Below are 24467 nucleotides of genomic sequence, written 5' to 3'. Positions count from 1 at the left end.
TCGCTCGGGCGCTCCAAGACTCTGGGAATGCGCCTGATCCACATCCGCAGCCACAAACACGCCTCGCAATCAGGTACCTGCAAATATGAACGCTCTGTGTGGGCATAACTGATACCGCAAGGCCCGCGGTTACTGCCGGCCCCGACGGCCGCCCTGTTGCCCGGCGGAACCCCACACCAATGACCCCACTTTGCCAACCTGCGCTGCTCCCACCCCGGACCCTGCCCTACCTGGCCTCGTGGCAGCTTCCGGTCCCACATGGCGTTGAACACCCCCATGGTTCAGTTTGGGCTGGTTATTACAACCGCCCCCCTCAGAGCTTCATACTTGTGATTTAATCACTCCGTACAACGCATAGCTTCCAACAATTTGCGTGTGCAAGTGTAGCGTTATGCGTTCAAACGGCTTCTCCTCCACCAGCCGTGCGGCGCCTGACATGCGTGAATGCTTGCAGCCACCCTGCTTAGGCCCACCCATCAACGCCAGTGCCAGGGGCGGGAGCTGTCGTCCCGTCTAACAACACCCACTCGATAATGCTACTACACTTATCAACACACAACGAAATGGTACAAAGGGCGCTCTTGCACGCTCAACGCTTGAGCACGACGCTGGAGTCAAGTGCAGGGCAGGACACTTTGCCCGCCGCCACAGCCACAGCAGGCTAACCACGTCTCAACATCGCGCAACATTAAATGCGCACAAATGGGCGCGCGCGCGCAGGCGCACAAACGCACTGGGCCTTCTCACTAGTTCAGTCCTCTGCATAACACCACTCCCCCAAGAAGCGCTCCTGAACACACCGTTGATTGGTGCTGTACAAGTAACTCCGCATGCGTTCGTCCCACTCTTTGGATGCGTAATCATCGTTCTGACTTAAACGTTGGTCGAATGTCATTCACGGTGCAACTGCAATGCGCATGGTCACGCAGCTGCGGCAAAAGGTTATTTGCACCACCGGACCACACAACCTGTCCAGGCATGGTTGCTTGTGGGGACTGAGCTGCCTTCATACCTGATGTAATCCACGCCTTCTCTACAACGCCCTGTAGGCCCACACCCATTTCGTCGATTCCGATCCAACTTGCGCCAACAAATCAAAAGCGAGTTGGGCAAATTAGTTGAGCGCGCCCGGCCCCGGCAGCCAGATCTCCACACTGGTCCCCAGGTCCAGGCTGCCGGTGCCGGCGTTGACCATGTTGCAGGGGTAGGACACGGTGAGGTGCCCACCCGCCTGCTGCGCCAGCTCCTGCGCCAGCTCCACACTCAGCACGCCCGAGCCCGCCTGCGCGCCGCCGGCGCCCGCCGCTGTGGACCCTGATGGATGTGCGTGCTGCGAGCCCGAGCCGCGGCCAGCCACAGCGTGGCCGCCGCCGCCCCGCGCCGCCGCGGACGCACCCGCCATCACCGGCACGGCGGCCGCTGCGGACGGCGAAGCCGCCGCGGCCGGCGCCGTGGTGGCTGCCATGAGCGAGCGCGAGCGCATGTGCAGGCGCTGCAGGTCCATGCGCCCGCTGTGCAGCAGCAGCAGCTGCACGCCGGCGCCGTCCTGCCGCGCCGACACGCACAGCTGGCCGCCGCGCGGCGTGGACTGCAGGCAAATGTCCAGCATGTAGCCCACGATCTTGGCCACCAGCGCCGCACGCACGCCCACCAGCAGCGGCCGGGCGGGGCGGGGGATCAGCCGCGGCCCCTCCACCACACTGTCCAAGTCCGCTGCAGCTGCGGATGCCGAAGATGACGACGACGGCCGCGCTACGCGCGGCGCGCGGTCACCCGCGGCGCCCAGCGCCGCTGCGTCCGCAGCCGAGCCGGCGGCCGGCCGCGGCTTGCCGGCGCCGCGCCGTGGCGGCAGCACGGCGGACAGCGGCGAGTTGACGATGAAGCCGATGCCGCTGACCGCCGCCAGCCGGCACGCGGCCGTCAGCACGCCCGCCAGCGCCGCCACCAGGTTGGTGCTCACGCCCGCCCCAGGCGCCCAGCTGAATGGCCCCGACGACCCCACAGCACTGGTGCTGCCGCTGCGCTCAATCGCCAGCGCGCCGGTAGCGCGCGGGCTGCCGGGGTTGCTGTAGCCGTGATCGGCCCCAGTGGCGCCGGATGCGCATGCGCCGTCCGAGTTGCTGCTGCTGCTGCTGTCGGTCTCTACGTCAATGGTTGCCATTGCGGCGCCCGGGCCCGCCGCCGGCGTCCCCGCGCGGGCCACCGCGGGCTGGCGGATGGTGAAGGCCGCCGACCCCGGCGCCGATGACGACGGCTCCAGTGTGGAGGAGGGCGCTGGCGGCTCGGCGTACGTCACGCGGCCCGGGTGCACTGGCGGCGGGCTCACAAGCCCCTGTGGCGCCGCCGTGTCCACCACAGGCGCGGCGGCCTCGTCAGGCGCTGCGCGCGGCGGCAGCGCCACCGGCCGCGGCGGCGGCAGCTGCAGCAGCTCCTGCACCGCCGGGCTCTGGTCCAGCGGCAGCGCCACCGGCGACCGGAACGGCGACGCCGGCCCGGAGCCCCGCCCCGCCCCCAACCCAGGGCCTAGCGCCACACCTGCCGCCGCGGCGCCTGCTGGCAGCGAGGAGCCGGCCACGGCCATGCCGGCTGAGGCTGCCGCCGCGGCGGCCGCCTGCGGCGACGGCCCGTGCAGCGCCTCCTCCAGCTGCCACACCAGGTCCTGCAGCCGCCGGCCCTGCACAGCAACAAGAACAAGCACCACAAACAAAAATCAGGAATGTAACCTCTGCAACCTACGACGCGTGCAGCGGTTAGCGAGCAATACCCCTCAAACCGCACGCAGCAACAATACGCCCCTGGTGCTGCTTTCCCCCAGGTGGCCGCCGCACCTGCATCAGGATGCCTTTGGCCATGTCCTTGTCCGGCTCGCCGTCCTTGAGCCGCGGCACCAGCATGCTGCCAAACGTGTTGAGCGTGGACAGCGGCCGCTGGGCCTCGCGCAGCAGCCCGCGCGCCGCCGCCGCCGTCATGGACGACTGCGCCACCTGCCAGCTGGCGCGCGCGTCCATGCCGCACGCCTTGGCCAGCAGTGGCACCGCCAGGCGCAGGCAGCGCAGCTCCTCGTCTGCACAACCAAAAGATGTGTTTTCCAGTCGTTATAATAAGGGTTTACAGCAGCAGCAGCCGTCAGCAGCGGCAAAAGAAAAAACGACAAACAGCCTTGCCCCTTGCCCTAAAGCCCAGATGCGGGACCTGGGCGCTGGGCGACAAGGAGCCTCACAAGCCTGCGCTCACCCGTCAGGTTGCGGTGCTGCCCCGCCCTGGAGCGCTCGCCCACCACGCCGTCGTCCAGCAGCCCTTCCACACTGCACTCCTGCACGCCGCCCAGCGCCCCGCTGCTGTCACCGCTACTGCCGTTCCCACTGCTGGAGCCCGCGCCCCGCGCCGCCGCCTCCTGCGCCAGGCAGAGCTTGGGCAGCATGGCCGCTGCGCCGCCGGCCGCCAGTGACGGAATGCTCGCGAACGCCGCGTCCACTGCCGGCTGCGCGCTGCCCGCCCCCGCCCCCGCTATGCCCCCTTGCTGCTGCCCGCCAGCCGCCAACGCCGCCGCCTGTGCTGCTGATGACGCGTCCAGCTCCACCACCAGCAGCCCCACCAGCACGCCGCTGTCCACCAGCGGGAACACCAGCGCCGAGGAGTGCGGCAGCGCCACCACCTCGCGGTGCAGCAGGCAGTCCTCAATCAGTCCGCTGGGGTCCACAGCCGCCGAGCCGCCCTGCAGAGCCCACGACTGCTCCTGTGGGGGGAGGGAGAGCGGAGGCGGGGGGGAGGAGCGGGGGAGAGCGGGTGACGAGTGCATGCGTTGGGGTGAGGCAGGGTAGGTGCATTGGCGCGGCAGGTAGGAGCGGGCGGCAGCAAGGCGCAGGGCGAGGCCATGTGTGATGCGACGTCACTGCGGGTAGCCACGGACTTACGGTGTGCAGCAGCAGCGTGCTCTGCTGGGCGGTGAGGAGGTCGTCACCTTGCCCTGCGCGGATGGCCAATGTACATTGAGGTAGCGAGGCGTTACGCACCAAGCATGTCTGCCAGACGCCAATGGTCCGGCACACCAACCCCAACTCTCCCTTATCTACTATCATACTAGCAGCCGCCGATACTTGGCTGCGCCCGCCCGGTCGCCCGCACCTGGCGCCACAGGGAACTTGGCCACCCGCACCAGCTTGACCTGGCCCGGCCCCACGTCCATGAACGTGCGCGCGTACACAGTGCAGCGCATGGAACTGTAGTTGTTGCCTGTAAGGTAGGAAGGGCGAGTGTGCGTGTGTGTGTGGGGGGGGGGAGGGGGGGGAGTGCGTGGTTTTGGAGGCTGCAGCAGAGTCCGATGCCCCGGGGCGACCGCACAAGCTGGCGAATCGAGTCCCCTCGTGTCCGCCTTCCCCTTTTCACCGGGCCCCCATCCACACATCAGCTCTCAGCCGCCCGTCAAGTGCCCTGAGATCCCGCTGGCGCTGTCTCTATCCCACACGCACCCGCCATGGACAGCAGCTGGTAGAGCATGCCCAGCTGGAGCGTGGCCATATCTCGCAGGTCCGGCGAGGGCATGCTGGGGCCGCCGCCTGTTCCCATGTCCGACATGTCCAGACCCGGGCTCATGGTTTGGGACGCCACCGCGTAGGCGCGCAGCGGGGTGCCTGCGGGGGGGAGGGACGCCGGGCAGACGAAGGTTCGCAGGGCGGCCTGGGCGAAGCCTCCCCCAGAAAACGTTGCACAGCTCACGGGCTGTGCCTTGTGCTTTGCAAACTTACGCGTTGAGTATGTTGAAACATTGCAGGTGCGGATGGCCGCGCTGGGCCCTGCGCTCCGCCAGAAGAGCGCTGGTGACGCGCGCGTGGATGACCCGGCCTTGCTGTGCACCACACGCGCGGTGCCTCCCCCGCCTCCACCGGGAGATAATGGTGTGGTAATCATAGAACAACTAGCTGCTGCAGGACGAGGCCAAACGTGCTATTTCCTGGATGGTGCCCCCCAGCGAGCTCTCAGACAACTCCTGGGCCAGGAAGCGATATTTCAGAAGCCTTCAGCAGTAGTAGCTATGATGGCTAAAAATGAGGCCGGTGCTAGCGCTGTGGCTTGTGCGAGGGTTGTGTGGCGCGCGAACGCACGTTTGCAGCCCGGGACTCCAGCGAAAGCAGCCTTGGATACCTAGCTAATTGGTGTTAGACAAGTGTGCATGCGCTGGCGGCCCACGCCGGCCACGTCGACAAAAAAAGTTTAGGCCTTGACGTCTTTATGTTCAACGAGCAAGTGGTTCAAGCCAGGCGCGATCGCAAGAACTGGCCGTAACATAAACCTTCTTACGAGTATGGCATGAATATGCCGCAACATGCGCTGCTAACTCAAACTCCGAGACACGACTCAGCTCACCATTGGGGGCCCATTGCGCCACTTGGCTACCCGCATCATACATACGGTGCTGTGCATGCATAATGGCGCACGTTGCGACGACGACCGCGCTTAAAGCGGCTGAGAACCACCCGCGGTCGCCAACGGGTGCCAACTGCCACTTGGCGGGCTCTCCCGCAAGCTCACCGCCCGAACCGACACGCGACATCACTCGCTCACATGCATCCGGCCCATACACCTGCATCAGCAGCCCTCACACACATATCGTTGGCACACGCTCTTGCTGTCAAGTGTCCCCACGCACTCCTTCCGGCTTAAACGCCCCTTCCTTGCCCCTTGCCCTGTGCCCGGTCTCCCACGTCATTAGAACCTGCACCGCTCATACTTGCCCTTACTCCCCATTCGCGTCTCATGCGCTGTGCACCTCGGCCGCGGGGCGTTCCGTGAGGATTTCGTCGATCAGCCCCCAGTCCTTGGCCTCCTGCGCGCTCATGAACGAGTCCCGGTCCAGCGTCTTCTCTGTGATCGGAGAAAGAACACCACCAGGGGTTCGGGACTTCGGGTTGGCATTCGACTATTGTGAAATGGTGCAGCACAAGTGGAGGACCTGGGCCGTGCGCGGTCACCAGGAGCAATGGCACCCTAGGCATGCATGCACCAGAGAGTACCAAATGACCATCCCTGTGATGGCAGCCTGCGCAGTTGCCCAGCTCGCCCCAGCACCCACCCGCCATCTCGCGCGTGCAGCCGGTGTGCTTGATGTACAGGCTGGTCTGCGGTGGGCTCAGCACCAGGTGGGCGTGGACACAGTAGTCAGGCGGGCCTGCCCCCACACACCGCAACGTGCCCGCTTCGGGACACCCGACACCCCTTCATGTCGTCCTGACAGCGACAGCGCCGGCTGCTGCTCCTGGTGCTGCACCCACGACGCCCCGCAACAGTGCGGCTCCAGCCAGCACCCTGCACCCACCAGCGTCTCCTTCATGCGCATGATCTCCTGCGCCCGGATCATGATGTCCGTGGCCTGGCCCTGTGTGTGTGTGGGGGGTGGGGGGGTGGGGGAGCGGAAGCGAAACGGCCAGGTGGGCTGTGGACCCCGAGCGCATCCAGGTCGGTACCGAGTCCGGCATGGGGCTGCGGAGCTGCAGTGCGCAGTCATGCCACGCACCTCGGCGGCGCCCAGAGGCTGGTGCAGCATGATGCGCGAGTTGGGCAGACTGCGGCAGATAGCGCACGCCGTCACACATGCAGCGGTGGGGTGGGGGGCAGATGAAGTAGAGTCAAGGCAGGTGTAGCAGGGCGTGGCAGTGAGTTGCATGTGGAGATCGAGAAGACAGCAAGTTCGGGCTCCCCACAGGCATCTGCATGAACTCCCCTGCAATCCTCACACAGTATCAGCCGCGCAACAAGGTAGCCGTGCACCCCGGCACGTATGTCAGAACCCCGGACCCGCAGCGCACCTCCGGCGCTGGCCCTTGGCCCCCGCCGCCAGCAGCAGCGACGCCATGGACGCGGCCTGCCCCACCACCAGCGTGCTGATGGGGCAGCGGATGTACTGCACACAGCAGTTCAGCATCACGCGAGGCAGGAGGCCGTTGGACAGGAGGCATATGCGCGAGTGCGTGATGGGGCCCTGCTGATTCCCTGACAGAATGCTTCAGGTGGCCCCACCTGCATCGTGTCGTAAATGGCCAGGCCAGCCGTCACCACGCCGCCCGGGCTGTTGATATACATGGTGATCTGCGCACATGCATGGGGAGGAGAGCCAGCGCAAGAGCGGCATGTGGTGGTGGGCGCAGCGGACAGGGCGAGCAGGGCTGGCGTCCTGCCGTTGCCCCCTAGCAGTGTGAGTCCCGGCGGGAGTTGGAGGCACTGGGGTTTCGGCAAGCGGCCTCTTGGGGTCCCAGCTCGGTTATGCTATTTGTAGTCGCACGCACCGGCTTATCCGGTGCCTGAGACTCAAGAAACAGCAGCTGGGCGACGACACTGTTGCTCGTGTTGTCGTCAATGCCCCCGTTAATCACCACAATCCGCTCTTTCAGGAGTCTGCGAAAGCATGGCAGCCATTTGAGATTCAGCGCTTCAAAAGCGTGTGCAGCGCTTTGGCGAGGCGCTGGCGCGAAATAAGGAATCCGGGCCCATGCTTACCTGCTGAAAATATCATACGCCCGCTCGCCCCGCGTGGTCTGCTCGATGACAATGGGCACATAAGAGGCACTACGCACTGAAGCGGCTTGTACCGTCGACGAGGCAAGGGACGCTGCAAAGGGTCGGAGAGTCGCGGCAAGTGCTGACAGTCGCTGCATTTTCTGCTATGTTTCTCGGTTACAGCACCTATACAAACTTTCGCATACTTCCTTGGCCTGCAAAACTCTTGTCTACTTATCGTGTCGCGTCTAACTCGCGACACACAATCCAACCCCAAGGCCCTTGTGTCCCACACGTGTGCACCAGACAGCCACCTCCTCGCCAAACAAGCGCGCGATTAGCGTCATCCACCTGTCATGCCTATTACACTACGCCTATGCCTCAAACCAGCTATGCGCAAATAGCCAGTCACTACCCAAAGTGCTTCAATCATGAAGTACATAAGCGTGGCTGCACCCATGTAGCAGCTCGAGCCCCTGCAACACACGCAGTCCTACGGCGCTTATGTCTGATCTCTTTCACAGCGTTACCAGGGGGTAACACACACATACAAGACGCAATACATACACCGTCAAGCAGTCCACTAGGTATACCGATGAAACGCTACACACCGCGTGGAGAGAACTACACCACACCGGCAGTCAGATGCCCTGCGGATGCAGCACTGTCAGGTGTATCCACTATCATGCCCCTGCCGGTCGGAGCCGGTCGGTCAGATAGACCGCTGGCAAGGATGCTGTATCACTGGGCGCCTGGTGCATGTCATGGGCCGAGATGATGCGGGTCACGTCAAGGGGCCCGGTTGTGCAACTGCGTCCCTCCTAAACCCAACGTAAAGAATACCGGTACACGCACGCATTACCCACGCGCATTACCCCACGCTATCAGCACCTCAAACCACAATCGCTGTTGCACATGCTCAAGTCCCAAGCGCAGCCCGGATCAAGGGTTGTACGGTACAAAGTATGTGGGCAGCAGCGTCGCGCGGCAGCGCTGCCCTGGCGTCAGCGACAGCTTCATCACCACGCCGGGCGGGACCTTGCGGCCGCTGGCGAAGCAGCCCGGCGGCAGCAGCAGCCGCGCCAGCAGCTCCACGCCATCCACCACGCGCGGCCCCGCCCGCACGCAGTACGCGGCCTGCATGAGGTACACCTGGCTGTTGCGCACCGCCGGCAGGCACCACCAGCCCGGCTGCGCCGCCAGCGCCGCCAGGTGCTCCTTCAGGCTGCCGCCCGCGCCGCCGGCGCCGCCGGCGCAGCTGGCGTGGCTGTGCGGCGCGCCCGCGCCGCCGGCGTGCGGCCCGGCGCTGGGATGCGCGTGGTGGCTTGGCACAACGCAGCAGCCGCCTACGCCCGCGCCGTCTCCGGGCGATGTGAGGATGATGATGACGTCGGGCGCGGCACGCTCCCGCACGTCCTGCCAGGACAGCGCCACGTCGTCGCCGCCGGGCACGGCCAGGCAGGAGGAGGCGCCGGCCACCGCCAGCATCTCAGGCACCCACCTGCACGATGAACACGGGCACCAGGCGGAGGGCGCACATGTGTCCAGGGTATACAACAGTGCCATGGAGACGAGCGGGAACGGGCGGTGCAAAGCTGGACAGCGCACGCGAGCGAGGTGTCGACTATGCGCAGGATCCCAGGACACACCTGCCGGGCTCCACCATGGGCATCAACGACTGCAGCACCAGCACACGCCGCGGCCGGCCGCCTGGCAGGAGCGGCGGCATGGCGCCCGCCACCGGCGACACCGCGGCCGCCGCAGCGGCCGCGGCCGCCAGCGCCATTGAGCTCGCCACGCCACCAGGCAGCCGCCCCAAACCTGCTTGGCCCACAACGCCGCCTCCCACACCGCCATTTGCGCCGCCGCCCGCCAGCGTCGCGGCGGCCACGGCGGCCGCCACCCGCCGCATCCTCGCCTGCAGCCGCTCCAGCAGCATGGAGGCCTTGTCGGGCTCGCCCGCCGCCGCCCCCAGCTCCAGCATGAGCTCCATCACGTCCACCAGGCTGCGGCAGCTGGCGTGCAGCACCGCACAGGCGCCGCCCGGCGCGCCGCCTGGCTGCAGCAGTCCCGTCTCAACCAGCGCCTGTACGGCGGGAAGCAGGTGTGGCATGTAGCGTCAGCCAAGGAGCTTCTGGGTCGTAGAAGAAGGGGGGTAAAAGAAACAAATGGCACACACACACACATCCCCATCGGTGCTTGCTGCCTGACCACCGCACACACCTGCTCCAGCTGCAGCCGCTCCGAGTCCGACAGGTCGCACGGGTCGGGCAGCACCAGCACGCCCGGCGGCTCCTGCCGCAGCGACAGCTCGTCCACCAGCAGCACGCGCCCGCAGCCGCCGCGAGCGCCCGGCCCCGACTTGTCCACCGACGGCCGTCCCGCGCGGCCGCCCGCCGCCGCCGCCAGGAAGCCTCCGCCGGCGCCCTGCGCCGCCGCCGCCGCCGCTGCACCCAAAGCAGCTGGCTGGATGACGCGGATGCCGCGCGCCGCGGCGCCCTGTGGCGCCTCCTCCGGCGCCACCCAGGCCAGCACCACGCGGCGGCTGGTGCACACGTCCGGCGGGTGGTCGCAGTCGCTGCCGATGCCCGCCAGCCGGTTGCCCAGGCCCATGGCCACCAGCGCCTCGGTGGCGCCGGGCGCACAGCACACCACGCCGCTGCTGTGCGCGTGCGACGGCGCGCCGCCCGCGTTGGCGAGCGAGGCGAGCATGGGCATGCTGCCATGCCGGTGGCCGTACATGGGCCAGCCAGAGGCGCTCACGCCGCTGCTGCTCCAGTCGTCGGGACCGGCGGCGCCGCGGCCGTAGCCTTGCGCCGACAGCTCCGCGCCGCCGCAGCCCGACGTGCTGGCGTGCGCGGTCGCGAGTGAGCCGGCGCTGGCGGCGTGGTGCATGATGGTGCCGGCACCGCAGGCGGTGCCGTCCGCCGACGCGCCGACCGGCGGCGCGGGGTGGCCGTTGAAACTGCCGCTGCGCTCCAGCACCGTGGGCAGCTGCTCGCTGCGGCAGCGCCCGCACGCGGAGCCCAGGCCGCACGACATGCCGCCGGCAACGTCGGCACACGCAGGAGCCGGCGGGTGCGGCACATCCAAGTCCATCATGGCTGAGGAGGCTGCGGCGGCGGCGACCAGCGGCTCCGGCGTCTCGGGGCGCGGCGGCGCCGCGAACACCGACGTCGCCGCAGTCGAGGTTGAGCAGGGCGACATGCTGGCAGTGCTGCCCGCCGGCGTGACGCCGGCAAGGTGCTGCTGCAGTAGCACCTGTTGCCGGGCAAGGTTGGATTGGCCTACCGAGTAGGGCCCGTCATGCGACGGCCGCCAGGCGCCGCCGGTCTGCGCTGCCGCCGCCGCTGCCGCCTCCGGCTGCGACTGCACGTGCTGCATACCGCCCTGTAGTGCCAGCGGGCCGCAAAGGCTGCGGCGCACGCCGGGAGGCACCCAGCCGGAGTTCGACAGCGACGTGCTGCTGCTGCTGTGGGGCAGCGGCGGCGCTCCCGTCACGTGCGGCGAGGTGGCGCTGTTTGCCGCAGTGGTACCGCTGCCCGCCACGGGCTGCATCGGCAGCGAGGCGTGGTGCTGGTGGGAGTGGACGTGCGGCGGGTAGTGCCCATGCACAGGCCCGTGGCCGCCCATGCCGCTCGCCGTGCTGGTGCCGCTGCGGTCGCCGCCTGTGCCGCTGCTGAACGTGGCGCCCCAGGCCGACACATCCTGGATGCTCTGCCGCCGGCTGCCGGCGCGGCTGCCGTCCTTGGATGCCAGCGCCGCCGCGTGCAGCTGCATCTTGCTGCTGCTCACCGCCGACATGCTGCAGCCCAGGTGCGTGGCCATGCCCGCAGCCAGCGCCGCCGGGTCCACGCACGCACAGCGCCGCAGCATGTGCGCCGCCAGCCCGGGCTCGCTGGGCAGGTACAGCAGGCACGCGCTGCCCAGCACGTTCTGCACCGTGTAGCCCTCCGCCGCCGGCGCCGTCTCCTCGCGCTCACCGCCCTTGCCCGGCGACACCACCACCGCCTCGTAGGTGGTGGCGAAGTGGCTGCCGCCGGCGCCGCCCTTGCCCGGTGTCGAGCCCAGCCCGCCCAGCCCCAGCCCCTGCAGCTGCCGCTCCTCCACCAGCACCAGGCTGGCCTCCGCGAACAGGTAGCCGCGCGGCCTCGCGCCGGGCGGCAGCAGCGGGTTGCCCGGCAGCACCGACAACTGCACCGCCGCCGACTGCGGCTCCGGCAGCAGCCGCGTCTTGAACGGCAGCACGCCGGCTGCAGCCATACAGACAAAAGTAACCAACAACTCCGGTTAGCAACACACAAGTGGATACGCCGCACATCCACCGACTCTTTAGAAATCAACAGACTCGACACCATGCTTGCCGTCCACCCCAAACGCTGGGGCTGGGTAGGCTGCTTCTAGCATGACGGTGCTAGTGATTGCCAAGGTGATGATGCTGGCATCACAAGGGGTTGACATCTTTACTGCATTCATAACGAGGTATGTATGTACCGCCTTAACCCCCAAAACCCTATTTCAGGTCGAACCGGCGGCCCGGTGGCTCACCCATCTCGTGCGCTCGGTGGTGGTGGCCGCCGTCATCCTCCTGCAGCTCCACTGTGCGGGACAGGTACAGTAGGCCGCTGCCCTCCGCAAGCACCATGCCGCCCACGTCCGCGAACGCGCGCACTGCAGCCAGCAGCGGCCGGTTGGCCGCCAGCTGCTGCCACCGCTCCGGCTCCAGCGCGCCGCCGCTACTGAGGTACAGGCAGGTGGCGCCGGCGGGCAGCGTGGTGTCGTAGAGGGGGGAGAAGAACAGCAGCTGCGCGCCGGCCTGGCTCAGCAGGGTCAGGTTCTCATGGAAGGCCGGGCCGAACGCGTCGTCGCGCGCGACCGCGATGCGCACCACGCTGCCCGCGGAGGCTGGAAGCGCCGGCTGTGGCGCGGGCGCAGGCGGCAGCGGCTCGGCGAGCTGCTGCAGAGCCTGCAGCGCGGCCTGCGGCGAGGCGCTAGCGCGGGAAGCCAGCACTGTGGGCTTCCGCGCCAGCGCGGCCAGGCCAGCGCCCTCCAGCACCTTGTGCGTGACAGACAGCGTGATGCTGGGCGACGCGTCCACCAGCAGCAGCCCGCGCACGGCGGCCGCGCCGTCAGCGAGCAGGCAGGGCGCCGCGGCGAGCGCTTGCTGCACCTGGTCCAGCACCTGACTGGGGACCTGGGGCTGCCACACCAGCAGCACTACGCCCGCGCGCGGCAGCAGCGGCTGCGAGGCGGGCTCCACCGACACTACCAGCAGCGCGTCCGAGCTCGCACCGCAGCCGAGCTGCTGCGCCAGCTGCGCCTCGAGCGAAACGCCAGGGCCCAGCAGGAACGGGTCCGAATTCACAGCGCTGGTATGCCGACGCCCGAGCTCCCCTGCGAAATTGAGAAATGTTTGAGCACTCCAGTTTATTCAAGTTAAACTGGCAGCCCGAAACGTTGCGGGTCGCAACCTACACCTACTTCCGCCCACGGCGTGGCGCGAGCACGCGAGGCCCTAATGCACGCCGCCTGACAACTCACCAGGACCCGCCCAAGCGGCTATATGCTTCACAGGTGCGCCAGCAGCCCTGCAAAGGCGATTCGGCATTCAGCTCGAGAGGCCTGCAAGTCAGGCACCTTGGCTGTTTACTTACGCAAGCGAGGCAATCCATCCCTCCACGCCAGCGTTGCTGGCCGCAATAAACAGCGCTCGCGGCATTTCCTATTCGCTCATTGAAGGCTTTTGGTAATAAGTCTGGATATTGCGCAATCTACTTGCTTTATTTTCCAACGTTGCAAGTCTGGGAGGCGCGCTTGTGCGTAAGAACGAAGTTTCCTTGACAAGGGGCTCTTCCTGCATGGACCACCGAGTCCAATGACTTCCTATGCGGTCTTGTCCAGTTGGCATTGTCTTCTCGTCTCACATACGAGAAATATAAGCGTAACCCGACATACTATGAGCCAGCGCTAAAATGCGGGCACCCGAACTGGCACCAAGCGGTTGAGTCTCCTGACGATCTTGGGGACCTCCTCAACATAGTCATAGCCTTGGCAAGTACAACAGCTGTCTAGGGGCCTGGCATAGGACCAGATACCGGCGATCGAGAGCCAGCTCTTTGCCACCCAGCTTCCTTAGCCCTTGCAAGAATGCTTAACGTCCGTCAAAAGCAATCTGGTGGGTATACTATGCTCGAAGGACGATTTGTAGTGCAGCAGGGACCGTGAAGGTCATTGTCTGTTGTGTTTTGCGTGCGCCGGGCGCCACGGGACAAAGCGGCTGCGAAAAGCCGTCATGAGGCGAAGCATACGTTCAGAAGCCCCGGGTTTGGGTGTTGCTGGTTTGGCCAGGTTGGCTTGTGTTTTCGCTGTGGCACGGGGTTGTTCGGCCAGCCCCCAGGCTCGCCCCCAGCCGGGCGTTCCCGTGCTGAGGCCAAGGGGTATCAGGTGGAGAGGTGTAGTCATTGAACTTGTGCATGCCAAGGCCAGCCATACCCTGGCTAACAGCGGCCCCACCAGCGCACCTGGCGGAAGCGGCTCGGGACACCGTGTCTGCGTGCATGTGGGCGTGCTGGTGCCCTTGCCACACCTGCTGGACCCCAATTTTCCGGGACCATTTGGGAGCACGGGCTAGTGTCACCTGTCACTGGGAACACCTAAGTGGGCGCACCCTACTGCTGACTGCCTGTGTGTTGTGCAGAGGTCATCCTCAAAGCGCTCAACTTCAATGGCGCGCCGGGGAAGGAGACCACAGCGGAGTCCTACAAGGTAGGCGGTGGCGCTTGGCGGTGTAGCAGGGTATCAGCGTGGCGCTGTTTCCTCCGCACCCAGCCGTACGCCCCCAACACACACGCCTTGCATCGGCTCCGCCACGCTACCGCTGCTAAACGAACTGACCTTACCCGCGTCGGGTGTCGCCGCGCGCCCTTCAGGTGCTGGTGCTGGATAAGTTCACGAAGGACGTGATTGCGCCGCTGCTGCGCCTCAACGACCTGCGCAAGCACGGCGTGACGCTGCACCTCATGCTGGAGGCCGACCGCCAGCCCATCCCGGACGTGCCCGCCGTCTACCTGGTCACGCCCTCGCCCGCCAACGTGGAGCGCATCGCGGCGGACGCCGGCGCCAACCTGTACGACAGCATGTACCTCAACTTCACCGTGCCCATCCCCGGCAAGCTGGTGGAGCAGCTGGCGGCGGGCGTGGTGAAGGCGGGCGCGCTGTTGCGCGTGTCCAAGCTGTACGACCTGTACACCAGCTTCATCGCGCTGGAGCCGTCGCTGTTCTCGCTGGGGCAGCCGGAGACCTACATCGAGCTGAACGACCCGCAGGCGCGCGACTACCAGATCGAGGTGGGGCGGGACTTGGTGGGGACTTGGGAAGGGGCCGGCAGCGCGAAGCACATGCACCGCGCTACACTGTATTAGTGTAGGGAGGAAGGAGAGGGTACCGCACAGTAGGTGCATGTCTCCGTTCCGATCTCACCTTGGCCCCCGCCGGTAACCAAGCCCAGTAATCACGCCGCCTCGGCGCGCGTACGGACAGGCCACGGTCTCCAACATCGTGGACGGCCTGTTCTCGGTGTGCGTGACGCTTGGCGTGGTGCCCATCATCCGCTGCCCGCGCGGCGGCGCCGCTGAGCACATCGCCTCCGCGCTGGATGCCAAGCTGCGTGACGCGCTCAAGAGCCGCACCAACCTGTTCAGCGAGGGCGTGCTGGGGCTGTCGGCGTCGCTGTCGCGGCCGCTGCTGTGCCTGTTCGATCGCAACTTCGACCTCAGCGCGGCGGTGCAGCACTCGTGGACGTACAAGCCGCTGGTGCAGGACGTGCTGGGGCTCAAGCTGAACCGCATCTCGCTGCAGAGCGAGGCGGCGGGGCCGGGGCCGGCGGGCATGATGGCGGGCGGCGGCGGCGCAGCCAGCAAGAAGCATTACGACGTGGACGAGAAGGACTTCTTCTGGGAGGCGTGCGGCGCGCACGCCTTCCCAAAGGTGGGGCGAGCAGGCCAGGCCGGGGTGTTGCGTGAGGCGGCCCGTAAGAGATGGGTGTGAATGGTGTGGTTGCCGTTTTGCTGGCAGAGTTATGCCCAATGGCATTGGGCGCCTAGCCCGGACCACCGTGTGTAGCGCTGCGCATGCTGACGACGCCGGTGCGCGTTGACGCCCTCGGCGTGCGATCACAGGTTGCGGAGGAGGTGGAGACGCAGCTGCAGCGGTACCGGGCTGCGGTTGACGAGATCAACAAAAAGACGGCGGCGCACGCGGGGCAAGAGGGCGCATTCGACCCAGACGACCTGTTGCGGCGGAACACGCAGAACCTCATGCAGGCCGTGTCGTCGCTGCCGGAGCTGCAGGAGCAGAAGAAGGTGGGCTGGGCCGGCGCACATCTCACCCATACCCCCGCTGCGCATGCACGCTGCCGCATTGCTAACCTAACCTTTGCATTGCTCATTCAGCTCCTGGCCCTTACCTGCCAACCGTAACCCGCCTCGCGCACACACACGCACCTGCCGCCTGCTCACGCCCGCTCCCCTCCCCCCCAGGTGCTGGACAAGCACACCAACATCGCCACCAGCCTGCTGGGCGCCATCAAGATGCGCGCGCTGGACCAGTACTACAACACGGCGGAGGACCTGCTCACTGGCAAGGCGGACCTGGCGGCGGTGCTCAAGCTGCTGCAGAGCGGAAAGGGCGCGCCCATGGACAAGCTGCGATTGGCGCTCATATACATCCTAGCACAGGACGGTGAGGCAGCGAGAAAGAAAGCGAGGGCACGGGCCACTTTGAGCACTGGCTCCGCAAGGCTTTTGCTGATGTTGCGATCGGTGCCATCTAGCAGCGTCGTGGCTCGGTCGGGGTGCTGACATGCGTTTGGTAAGTTGTGTTGGTGCAACCGCTTCGGTGGCTGGCGCTGCAGGTTTGCCGTCGGAGCAGGAGCTGTCGGAGCTGGAGCAGGTGATGCGCACTGGCGGCGCCGACGTGACCGCGCTGCAGTACGTGCGCACACTCAAGCGCAACAACCTCACGGGCAGTGGCAAGGGCGGCGCGGAGGCGATGGGCCACCACAGCGGCGGCACCATGCCCTCTCAAAACAACCTGCTGGATTGGGCGGACAAGACGTTTGGCTCGGGCCTGAGCCAGGTGGCCAAGGGCGTCAAGACGCTGCTGTCAGGTGCGGGAAAAGGCGCCACACAGTGGGGCCACGCCTTCTGTGCACTGACGCGTTGTCGTGTGCTTTACCGTGTGCCTATTCTGATGGAGATCTTGCTTGTTTGGGCACGCGTTGCGTGTGGACACGGCGGCCGCCCCCTAAGACGTTGCTTTGCGGTGGGCCATTTCCAGCCCGTGCACCAGCAAGACTACCCCATCGTATCTTGACGCGATCGCGCTGTGTCCCGAACGCCACCCCCATTCCTTCACAGGCGCTCGCCAGGCTCCGCTGGCGGCGTGCGTTGAGGTGCTGATGGAGGGCAGGGTCGGCACGCCCGAGTTCGACAGCTTTGCCGTGTTTGACCCCAAGCTGCCGCCGGGGCGAGCCAACCTGGAGCGCGCCAAGGGCCCCTTCCGCGAGGGCATCGTGTTCATGATTGGTGGCGGCAACTACGCCGAGCGCGAGACGCTGCTCAACTGGTCGCAGCGCTGCACGCCGCCGCGGCAAGTGCTGTACGGTGCCACGGAGCTGCTGAGTGGGGAGGAATTTGTGCAGCAGCTGAGCGAGCTGGGGCGGCGCAGCGGGGGACGCTAGTGAAATGTATATTGGTGGGCCCGGTGCATTGGGTGGCGGTGATGTGGCAGTGGCTGTGGCGGGGTTCATTCCCTGCTTACAAGCAAGGCGCGTTGAGGGACGGGACGGGCTGATGCACACAGCATGGTGGCAAATCCTGGCGGATAAGTGGCTCGGCACGACTATTTGTGTGCGTGTGCGTGCAGGTAGTGTGCGTGTACGTGCGTGCAGGTGGTGTGCAGGCCGCACTGGAAGGGCGGGCGAGGCTACTTCTTCTTGTAGCAAGCATTCAAGCATTTAATCTCAATGCTGGTGAACGGGATCTCACACGTACGTTCCCTGTGCGTGCCGAGAACGAAAGGTCCCTCACATCAGCAGACACGCAGCAGCCATCCAGCACGCACGGGTGGGCGGGTTACTTGGTACCAAGGTCGCTGGCCTCCTCTGCGGCTGCTGCAGTTGTGGTGCCGAGCCGCAGGCTCAAAAAGTAACATAAGGCTCGGTAGCCCCCCGCCGCACATGGGCAGTAACAAGAAGGAAGACAAGTTAACCCTTACCCGCAGCAGCAAGTCTGGGCGTCGTCCGCACAAGAAAGCACACACACTTTCCTGCCCCTTGCCATGTTCCATCACGAAAGCACACGTGCCACTCAACCATTATTGCAATCAACCTATCTACCGACTCACAACAGCACCATGTCACAGCAGCATGCCGTGGATTGCGGGAAGCAGCAGGAGGCCGTGCCCATGGAGTGCGATGATGAGCAGCAGGAAGGATGTGGTCGCGCGGTCTGTGCGCAGCTGGCGGCGGCGGCGGCGGTAGCGGCCTCTCCCATTAACGGACAGCAGAACAGCTCGAGCGGCGGCGGCGACAGCATGGACTGGGAGCCCGCATGCCGGCCCTGTCCTAACCACAGTGGTGCGGCGGCGGCAGCCGCACTGCCGTTGCTGCCGCCGCCCCCAGCCCCGCCGCTGGCGGTGCTGCCTCTGCCGCCCGCGCAGCTGGTCGTGCTGCTGGTGCCGCCGCCGCAGCTGGTTGTGATTCGGAAGTAAAGGATCTCACGCACGACTTGCGCTCGCTCGGCGTGCCCTACTTGCTTGGTGGCCATAGATCTCACGTGAATGGGCAAGTCAGGTCGGGGCTTGGCTGCTGGGCGGCGTGGGCGGCGGCGGGGCCAACTACTGCTCTTTGATACGGTACTACTGCTTGGGCCGAGAGTGTGTATGAGAAGGGGGGGCTGAGACAGTGAAAGGATGAGTGGTTGGAGGCGGTAGGTGAGCAGGCAAAGGTCGCACGTGCGGCAGGGGACATGCGCTGCTGCTACTCAGTGGGGCGGGGAATGCGGGCCGGTGGGTGGCGTGGCTGGGTCGCCGAGTGCATCCATCCATACATCCGGCGGCGGCAATGTGACAGTAGTGGCTGTGGCGGGGTTCCCTGCCCACAATCGAGTATGTAAGCAAGGCGCGTGCGTGGAGGATGGGGCGGGCTGATGGATGCACACGCACAGGGTGCGTGCGCGGCGGATCCTGGCGGACCAGTCGTGGCTTGGCACGACTATGTGTGTGTGTGTGTGTGTGTGTGTGTGCATGCGCGCGTGTGTGCGTGTGCGTGCCGCAGGTCGTGTGCGGGCCGCCGCCACGCCGCACTGGAAGGGCGGGCGAGGCTTTTTCTTGCAGGAAACATTCAATCTCAATGCTGGTGAACGGGATCTCACACGCGGCGCGTGCTATGTGACCTTGTGCTGCCCTATGCGCGCCGATCGAGAAAGCCAATGTCCCTCACGCACATCAGCAGACACGCAGCAGCCATCCAGCACGCACGGCGGGTGGGCGGGTTCCTTGGTAGCAAGATCGCTGACCTCCTCTGCGGCTGCCGCAGCTGTGGTGCCGAGCCGCAGGCTCAAAAGTAACATAAGGTAGCTAGCCCCCCACCATACATGGGCAGTAACAAGAAGAAGGAAGACAAGTTGACCCGTACACGCAGCAGCAAGCCTGGTCGTCGTCCGCACAAGAAATTACACGTACGTGCCACTCAACCATTACTGCAATCAACCTACCGACTCCGGAAACCGTGCATCACAAATTCACACACAGCAGTGACCTTCGGGGAAAGGGACGAACAACTGACAAACCCGTCAGCAGGGGAGTGACCCGCGAACCCGGGAACGGACCGCCTGTAGTACTGCATGCTGGACCAAGGCGCCACCGGCGCTAGATGACTGTCCACCTCGAGTTGACTCACGCGAACATCCCATAGAGCGACGATGTTTCTTATTGTTACGGTAACCAGGGGAGACCCTGACGGTAGCAGACACAATGAGTTACATGTGCACCTCACCAGCTCTGCGTGCAAGCCTGCACTTGCGCGTCGAACAGCACTGCGTGCCTTCTTCTCAATTTGGGATTGTGCTAGCAAGAGATCAACCTGCACAGCAGCCTCCCTGCCGTGACTTTGTTATGCACCGGCGGGCCGCACAATCAGCTAAGCCCAAACCGTCTGCTGACACCTATCGCAACAGCACGTATCCATTCACAGCAGTAGGTTGCGGTGGAGGACGGGCGTTCTTGCACACAATTAGATGAATACTGTGCGCGTGCACCACGTGTCCCCCGCCCTGACGTTGACACAATTCAAACTTTTTTCCCGCTCACAATTGGTATGCAAACCCAGACTACCGCCCAACTGAAGTGGGGGTTTGTGTCACTGCATAGCCACTGCAAAACTTGTGACGAGACCACTATCAACCTACAACAGCACCCGACGCCATGCATCCAGCATCACTTCTCTCGAGCAATCATTCTATTTTTGGGTTTTTTTCATGTTGGTTGATGCGTGCTACGACGCCAAGACAAAAGCAGTAGGTAGGTATCGTACAGTGAGCTCGGTAAGCAGCAGCGCGTGCGTATCCGCAATATGCGTGAATGCAGCAAATCAACAAGAGCCTATCATACCAGCCTGCAAGCTGTGATCCCCGAGTCATGTGCAATGGGGTCACGCTGCAACCTAAGCCGCGCGCAGTTCTGCGCCCACATTGGTGGCCGGCCATGCGCAACTAAGCTACCAGCACGACCAACTTAGCCGTCTAGTGCTTGTGGTGGTGGCGATGGCGGGCGTCGCCCTTCCGCTTGCTGGCCGCCGCCGCCTCCTGCTCCTCGTGCGTCATAGCGCGCATCTCAGCCTCGAGGATCTGGGACGGCTCTGCCTCCCTGTGGTGAGGAAGGGCAGGGGTGAAGGAGAGGGAGGTGCGGCTCAGTGAGATGTGCCACCAACCGCAACAAGCTGACGAGGCACTGCGTTGCCAACACAACAAGGGTTTGGGGTGTTGAGACGGCATGCTGCCCCGGCCCCAACGTCCTGACGCGCTGGTCAAGAGCTCCCACTTACGAGAGTGCCGTCGCAATCAGGTGCTCGCGCTCCATCTCGTCAAGGGCAGCCATCTGCTCGACCCAGGCCTCGAGCGCTTCCAGCTCCTCGAGGTCCTCCTCCGTAATGCCCTCCTGTAGCACAGCGAGTCAGTCTGTCAGTTGGAGCAATTGTACCGGGCTCGCGGGGCCAGCCTTCAACGCGCAACAGCGCGCACGGAAGGAATGAAAGCGCAGGAAGTTCGCAAGACGAGAGTCAGCCCGCTACAGCTCGCGCTGCGCAACCTAGAGAGGTCCCGACGGTGTGGGGGATGTAATACAGCCGCTAGAGGGGCAAACGGAGGTAAGTCCGAGTATGGGGCCCTCACTAAAGCATCGACACTGACGTGGACCCGAAACACTTTCCAGGCACCTTCGGTACACGGCCCACATCCCAACTCATCAGCGAACTCCAAACAGCAGGCCGTGACCACTGAAGCACCAGAACGGCTAGCCGAATGCCGAATGTCCTCACCTCCGAGCCAGCCTCGTAGTACTCGGTGGCCGCGTACATGTAGCTGGGGTAGAACTCGGGAGCCTCAGCGCGAAGGGTAGAAGACGACATGTTTCAGACGAAGCGAGGCTATGCGAACGTGTAGCAGGTAGTTTAGAAAGGAGTGTCAAGCTTGCTTGTCGGCAGCTGATGTGTGCGTAAAACAAGCTTTGTGTAGTTGCTTTGGATTGCCATGAAGGAGACGGTGCAGCGGTCTTTATGGAAATCGGTGTCTCCCAATCGCGACTCATTCCGCTACTAGGCAGCCGAACTCCAAGGCCTTGAGAGGCCTACATCATTGTACATTAAACCGACTCACAGATGGCATGCCCCCGAAGTTGTTGCTGTAGCAAAACCCCTGCCACATCTCATCCAGAATCCCTTTCTCCGAAACGCTTTGGCAGCTGGGCCCTGCTGGGGCCGCGGCCTTGGCCGCGGCCCCAAGCGACCCGGAAGAAGGTGACTAACACAGTGTCACGCGCTAGCCTGCACCGGCCGCTCCCCAGCTTCCCTACCGTGTCAAACACCACGTCCGCGCTATGGGAAACGGACAGCCGCATCGATGCCGAGCGGACCGCCGCCCCAAGCTGTCGCATAACCTGCGTCCTCCCCCCGCACACGCCCCTCCTCCGTGCCTTCTCCGTTGCCCTACTCAGTGCTCCAGCACTGGCCCCGCAACCACCGGCAGCACGGGCTTGATGCCTGTTGGCGCGCGCGGGAAGACCATCGGCGGCTCGCCCACGCGGAAGCGCTTGAGGAAGCCCAGCAGGTGCTCTGCGGTGCGGTCGGGCTCGTCCTCTTGGATGGCGTGCCCGGCGGTGGGCATGAGTATCAACTGGAACTTGCCCTGCGTGTGGCAGTGCAGTGCAGAGGGGAAAGCATGAAGGAGATGGGGTGTAGAAGTAGCCTGGGCTGTTCATCAGGCGGGACATGGGAGGGGTAGATGCTGACCAACGGTCGGGCAAGAGTCGTGATGCTTGTTATGTGGGCAGGGGCGCGCAGGCGGGTTGGGGGCCGATAGGGCGTCTTGAGTCTCGCACCTGCATCTGTCCGATGGTCAGCGCCCGGTCCAGTCGGTCGGTGCCGGCCAGCACCAACGCCTTGGGACACGACAGCTGCACGGCGCAGGGGCGAACGCACTTCAGAGGCCTAGCCACGAGTCCGTAATCCTAGTAGTAGCGACTTATGCGGCACATACAGCAGAGTTGACGACTGCAGGCCGATGAGCCATGCTCACTGGCGCGCAACCCAGCCTTCCCTTCCACATTCTTTGCAAGCTTGCAGGCATGTAGGCTGTGCCACGTACCTGCAGGAACGCCTCTGACAGACCCATGTACCAGCCCTCCCAGTACGGCCGGCTGAGCTCCAGGGGCGTGCGCCACGTCCACTGCCCCCCGCCGTCGCCGCCGCTGCCGCCGCCGCCGCCGCCCGGCCCTCCTCCCGCGCCCCCGGCCCCAGCCCCTGCGCCACCCTGCTGCTGCAGCTGCCCCGGCATGGACACAGCTGCCGCCTCCTTGTTGCGGCTCATGCCGCTGCGCACCGCCCACGTGACCGCCTCCTCCAGCGAGGGAAAGGAGGCGGGCCGGCCGGCCAGCACGTTCATCATGTGCGGCAGCGCGGCTGCGCGGGGCAGAGGCGGAGAGGAGCGGGGCCATGAGGCAAGCGGCCGTGGGAAGTGGTTCACAGTTGCACGGCACGCATCGCATGCGGGCAAGTAGCGTTTCATGATGGTTGGAGCAGTCAGCGCGCCGCGATTATCTGTCCAGCACCGCCGCCGTCACTCACCCAGCGCCGTGCCCTCTACCACGTCCACCACCACCACGCCCTCCAGCCGCTTTATGCGCTTGGCCGCGCCCGCCCACACCGCCAGCCCGCCGCCCATGCTGTGGCCCACCAGTACACCTGCCGGGGGCGCGTCAGCCGCCGGCGTGCCCGGCCCATGAGCTGCTGCCGGTGGTGCTGTCGCGGGGGCTGTGGGCGCTGGCGTGGAGGGAGTGCTGTCGCCGCTGGGGGCCGGCCCCTCCTTGCTGTTGGCCGCACCACTGGAGGCGGCGGAGGCCGCCGCGCCGAACATGTGCTCCCATATCGCAATGATGTCGTCCGACATTGTCTGCAGCCAGTCCAGGGGCAGAGCACGGACGTGAGGAGCTCACGGTTGACGAGCCGCGTGCAATGCAGCAGGCATGGCCTGCTGCGCAAGGTCTGGCGCGGCACATACCTCTTTTGAAAAGTCCGTGTCATTGTCTGTCTTTGTGAGGCCGTGCCCCCGCATGTCGGGTGCCACTACCCGGTACCTGTGCGGCAAGAGGTTGCACCGCCGCCAGCCTTCTTATGTTCATGGGGCAGGTGCTTTCCATGTGAGCAGTGTGCATGCAGACTTATCGTTTCTCGTTTTGCAACATGGTCATCGAGGCCCTAGTCGACCCCAGCGACCCTCATGGAACACTGCTTGGGTGCATAACCGATCAGCCTCGCGCTCCCTTTCTGCACCCTGTTCGCCCCCCCCTTCTCGGGCCCCATCTCTGCGTATAGCCCTTCTATACAGCCGCAAGGCCAGCAAGAGCATTCCCGCCGCTGGCGGCCCTCCCCCACGCACCGCCTTCTCCTCCCCCTCCTCCGCCTCCTCCTCACTTGTCTTTGAGCTTCTTGGCCACCAGCGACCACGTCAGGCCGCTGTAGCCGCCGCCGTGGATGCACATGACCACCGGCCCCGAGTCGCCCGCCAGATACACGTTGAAGGTGCCACCCCTGCAGCCGCAAGGCAGCACGTATCACGGCAGGCCGCGTGGGCGATTGAGCAATTACACGCTGCCGGCAGACACGCCCTGAAGCACATCGCAACGCCTGGGCTCCCACCGCCACGCAGTGCTTTCGTGGCCTGTCATGGCCGCAGTGCGACCTCACAAGAAGCGGCGAGCGCGGTGCGGCTCGAGCACGATAGGCGGCCCAGCCCCCGCGCACCTGCCGGTGGGCTGCACCTCAAGCTTGCGGTCCCAGTACGTCGCCCAGTTGGCCAGCGTCACGGCTCCGCGTGGCTTAGGCGTTGCAAAGATACCCGCAGGCACCGCCTCCATAGCCGGCGCACTGGCCTGTGTGCTGCTGCCGCTCTCCTCCTCTTCACCCAGCGTGCCCAGCCCGCCGGACGCGGGCGGTGCGAGCGGCGCCGCGGTCACGGCATGCGCTCCGATGGCACGCCTGCGGAGAAGGTCGGCCGGGCTCCCAGAACCCGGGCCGCCCGGAGGCCGACTACCCGGCATCCTGTCCATGGTATTTGTGAAATAGTTTGCGACCGGGTGTTGCGCTTGTCTCGGAGTGTCTCGAATTCCGCAGTCGCCTGGGCATAAACACTGTTTTGTAATGGCTA

At 65.3% G+C, this 24467-nt stretch overlaps 7 protein-coding genes across 7 annotated transcripts; 2 read left to right on the top strand and 5 right to left on the bottom strand.

Moving 5' to 3' along the window:
• Positions 1–15: 15 nt before the first annotated feature.
• CHLRE_12g521500v5 (uncharacterized protein) lies at positions 16–5027 on the bottom strand. The gene is made up of 7 exons (XM_043068382.1): positions 4746–5027; positions 4470–4631; positions 4126–4233; positions 3915–3967; positions 3235–3736; positions 2829–3064; positions 16–2674 (listed from the first exon to the last, which is right to left on the bottom strand). The coding sequence occupies exons 2-7, from the start codon at positions 4591–4593 to the stop codon at positions 1115–1117; spliced, it is 2583 nt and encodes an 860-aa protein (XP_042918477.1). The 5' UTR covers positions 4594–4631; positions 4746–5027; the 3' UTR covers positions 16–1114.
• A 114-nt stretch (positions 5028–5141) lies between these two features.
• CHLRE_12g521450v5 (uncharacterized protein) lies at positions 5142–7607 on the bottom strand. Its single transcript, XM_043068381.1, has 8 exons — positions 7488–7607; positions 7281–7389; positions 7015–7083; positions 6804–6898; positions 6512–6560; positions 6314–6373; positions 6071–6116; positions 5142–5862 (listed from the first exon to the last, which is right to left on the bottom strand). Exons 1-8 carry the CDS (start codon positions 7505–7507, stop codon positions 5753–5755), a joined length of 558 nt encoding a protein of 185 aa, XP_042918476.1. The 5' UTR covers positions 7508–7607; the 3' UTR covers positions 5142–5752.
• A 49-nt stretch (positions 7608–7656) lies between these two features.
• Positions 7657–13277, bottom strand: CHLRE_12g521400v5 (uncharacterized protein). Its single transcript, XM_001697000.3, has 6 exons — positions 13146–13277; positions 13033–13079; positions 12040–12885; positions 9715–11744; positions 9141–9577; positions 7657–8992 (listed from the first exon to the last, which is right to left on the bottom strand). The coding sequence occupies exons 1-6, from the start codon at positions 13208–13210 to the stop codon at positions 8434–8436; spliced, it is 3984 nt and encodes a 1327-aa protein (XP_001697052.2). The 5' UTR covers positions 13211–13277; the 3' UTR covers positions 7657–8433.
• Positions 13278–13410: 133 nt separating this feature from the next.
• CHLRE_12g521350v5 (uncharacterized protein) lies at positions 13411–17523 on the top strand. Its single transcript, XM_001696864.2, has 8 exons — positions 13411–13666; positions 14189–14256; positions 14421–14837; positions 15031–15477; positions 15669–15851; positions 16029–16230; positions 16403–16657; positions 16908–17523. The coding sequence occupies exons 1-8, from the start codon at positions 13639–13641 to the stop codon at positions 17228–17230; spliced, it is 1923 nt and encodes a 640-aa protein (XP_001696916.1). The 5' UTR covers positions 13411–13638; the 3' UTR covers positions 17231–17523.
• Positions 17524–17767: 244 nt separating this feature from the next.
• On the top strand, positions 17768–18532 carry CHLRE_12g521336v5 (uncharacterized protein). The gene has a single exon (XM_043068380.1). The coding sequence runs from the start codon at positions 17905–17907 to the stop codon at positions 18259–18261; it is 357 nt and encodes a 118-aa protein (XP_042918475.1). The 5' UTR covers positions 17768–17904; the 3' UTR covers positions 18262–18532.
• Positions 18533–18865: 333 nt separating this feature from the next.
• On the bottom strand, positions 18866–21278 carry CHLRE_12g521300v5 (uncharacterized protein). The gene is made up of 3 exons (XM_001697002.2): positions 21086–21278; positions 20594–20706; positions 18866–20415 (listed from the first exon to the last, which is right to left on the bottom strand). The coding sequence occupies exons 1-3, from the start codon at positions 21173–21175 to the stop codon at positions 20292–20294; spliced, it is 327 nt and encodes a 108-aa protein (XP_001697054.1). The 5' UTR covers positions 21176–21278; the 3' UTR covers positions 18866–20291.
• Positions 21279–21325: 47 nt separating this feature from the next.
• CHLRE_12g521250v5 (uncharacterized protein) lies at positions 21326–24457 on the bottom strand. The gene is made up of 7 exons (XM_043068379.1): positions 24065–24457; positions 23735–23851; positions 23322–23397; positions 22889–23213; positions 22410–22723; positions 22144–22218; positions 21326–21950 (listed from the first exon to the last, which is right to left on the bottom strand). Exons 1-7 carry the CDS (start codon positions 24358–24360, stop codon positions 21756–21758), a joined length of 1398 nt encoding a protein of 465 aa, XP_042918474.1. The 5' UTR covers positions 24361–24457; the 3' UTR covers positions 21326–21755.
• Between the last annotated feature and the right edge of the window lie 10 nt (positions 24458–24467).

This window comes from Chlamydomonas reinhardtii, chromosome 12 (genome assembly GCF_000002595.2).
Source record: "Chlamydomonas reinhardtii strain CC-503 cw92 mt+ chromosome 12, whole genome shotgun sequence".
NCBI classification, from domain to species: domain Eukaryota; kingdom Viridiplantae; phylum Chlorophyta; class Chlorophyceae; order Chlamydomonadales; family Chlamydomonadaceae; genus Chlamydomonas; species Chlamydomonas reinhardtii.
This window is presented reverse-complemented; position numbering and strand designations above follow the sequence as displayed.

Coding starts and splice junctions, on each gene's coding strand:
- CHLRE_12g521500v5 (XM_043068382.1), bottom strand. CDS start 4,593: ATGAGCCCGGGTCTGGACATGTCGGACATGGGAACAGGCGGCGGCCCC. Junction 3,737..3,914: donor GCACGCTGCTGCTGCACACC/GTAAGTCCGTGG, acceptor CTCCCCCCACAG/GAGCAGTCGTGGGCTCTGCA. Junction 2,675..2,828: donor CCAAAGGCATCCTGATGCAG/GTGCGGCGGCCA, acceptor GTTGCTGTGCAG/GGCCGGCGGCTGCAGGACCT.
- CHLRE_12g521450v5 (XM_043068381.1), bottom strand. CDS start 7,507: ATGATATTTTCAGCAGGTAA. Junction 6,899..7,014: donor CCATTTACGACACGATGCAG/GTGGGGCCACCT, acceptor TGCTGTGTGCAG/TACATCCGCTGCCCCATCAG. Junction 6,117..6,313: donor TGCGCATGAAGGAGACGCTG/GTGGGTGCAGGG, acceptor AGCCCACCGCAG/ACCAGCCTGTACATCAAGCA.
- CHLRE_12g521400v5 (XM_001697000.3), bottom strand. CDS start 13,210: ATGCCGCGAGCGCTGTTTATTGCGGCCAGCAACGCTGGCGTGGAGGGA. Junction 9,578..9,714: donor AGCGGCTGCAGCTGGAGCAG/GTGTGTGCGGTG, acceptor CCCGCCGTACAG/GCGCTGGTTGAGACGGGACT. Junction 8,993..9,140: donor CCCATGGTGGAGCCCGGCAG/GTGTGTCCTGGG, acceptor TTCATCGTGCAG/GTGGGTGCCTGAGATGCTGG.
- CHLRE_12g521350v5 (XM_001696864.2), top strand. CDS start 13,639: ATGCTTAACGTCCGTCAAAAGCAATCTG. Junction 13,667..14,188: donor CGTCCGTCAAAAGCAATCTG/GTGGGTATACTA, acceptor TGTGTTGTGCAG/AGGTCATCCTCAAAGCGCTC. Junction 16,658..16,907: donor CGTCAAGACGCTGCTGTCAG/GTGCGGGAAAAG, acceptor ATTCCTTCACAG/GCGCTCGCCAGGCTCCGCTG.
- CHLRE_12g521336v5 (XM_043068380.1), top strand. CDS start 17,905: ATGTCACAGCAGCATGCCGTGGATTGCGGGAAGCAGCAGGAGGCCGTG.
- CHLRE_12g521300v5 (XM_001697002.2), bottom strand. CDS start 21,175: ATGTCGTCTTCTACCCTTCGCGCTGAGGCTCCCGAGTTCTACCCCAGC. Junction 20,707..21,085: donor ACTACGAGGCTGGCTCGGAG/GTGAGGACATTC, acceptor GCTGTGCTACAG/GAGGGCATTACGGAGGAGGA. Junction 20,416..20,593: donor CTGATTGCGACGGCACTCTC/GTAAGTGGGAGC, acceptor TCCTCACCACAG/GGAGGCAGAGCCGTCCCAGA.
- CHLRE_12g521250v5 (XM_043068379.1), bottom strand. CDS start 24,360: ATGCCGGGTAGTCGGCCTCCGGGCGGCCCGGGTTCTGGGAGCCCGGCC. Junction 23,852..24,064: donor GAGGTGCAGCCCACCGGCAG/GTGCGCGGGGGC, acceptor TTGCGGCTGCAG/GGGTGGCACCTTCAACGTGT. Junction 23,214..23,321: donor ACACGGACTTTTCAAAAGAG/GTATGTGCCGCG, acceptor GACTGGCTGCAG/ACAATGTCGGACGACATCAT.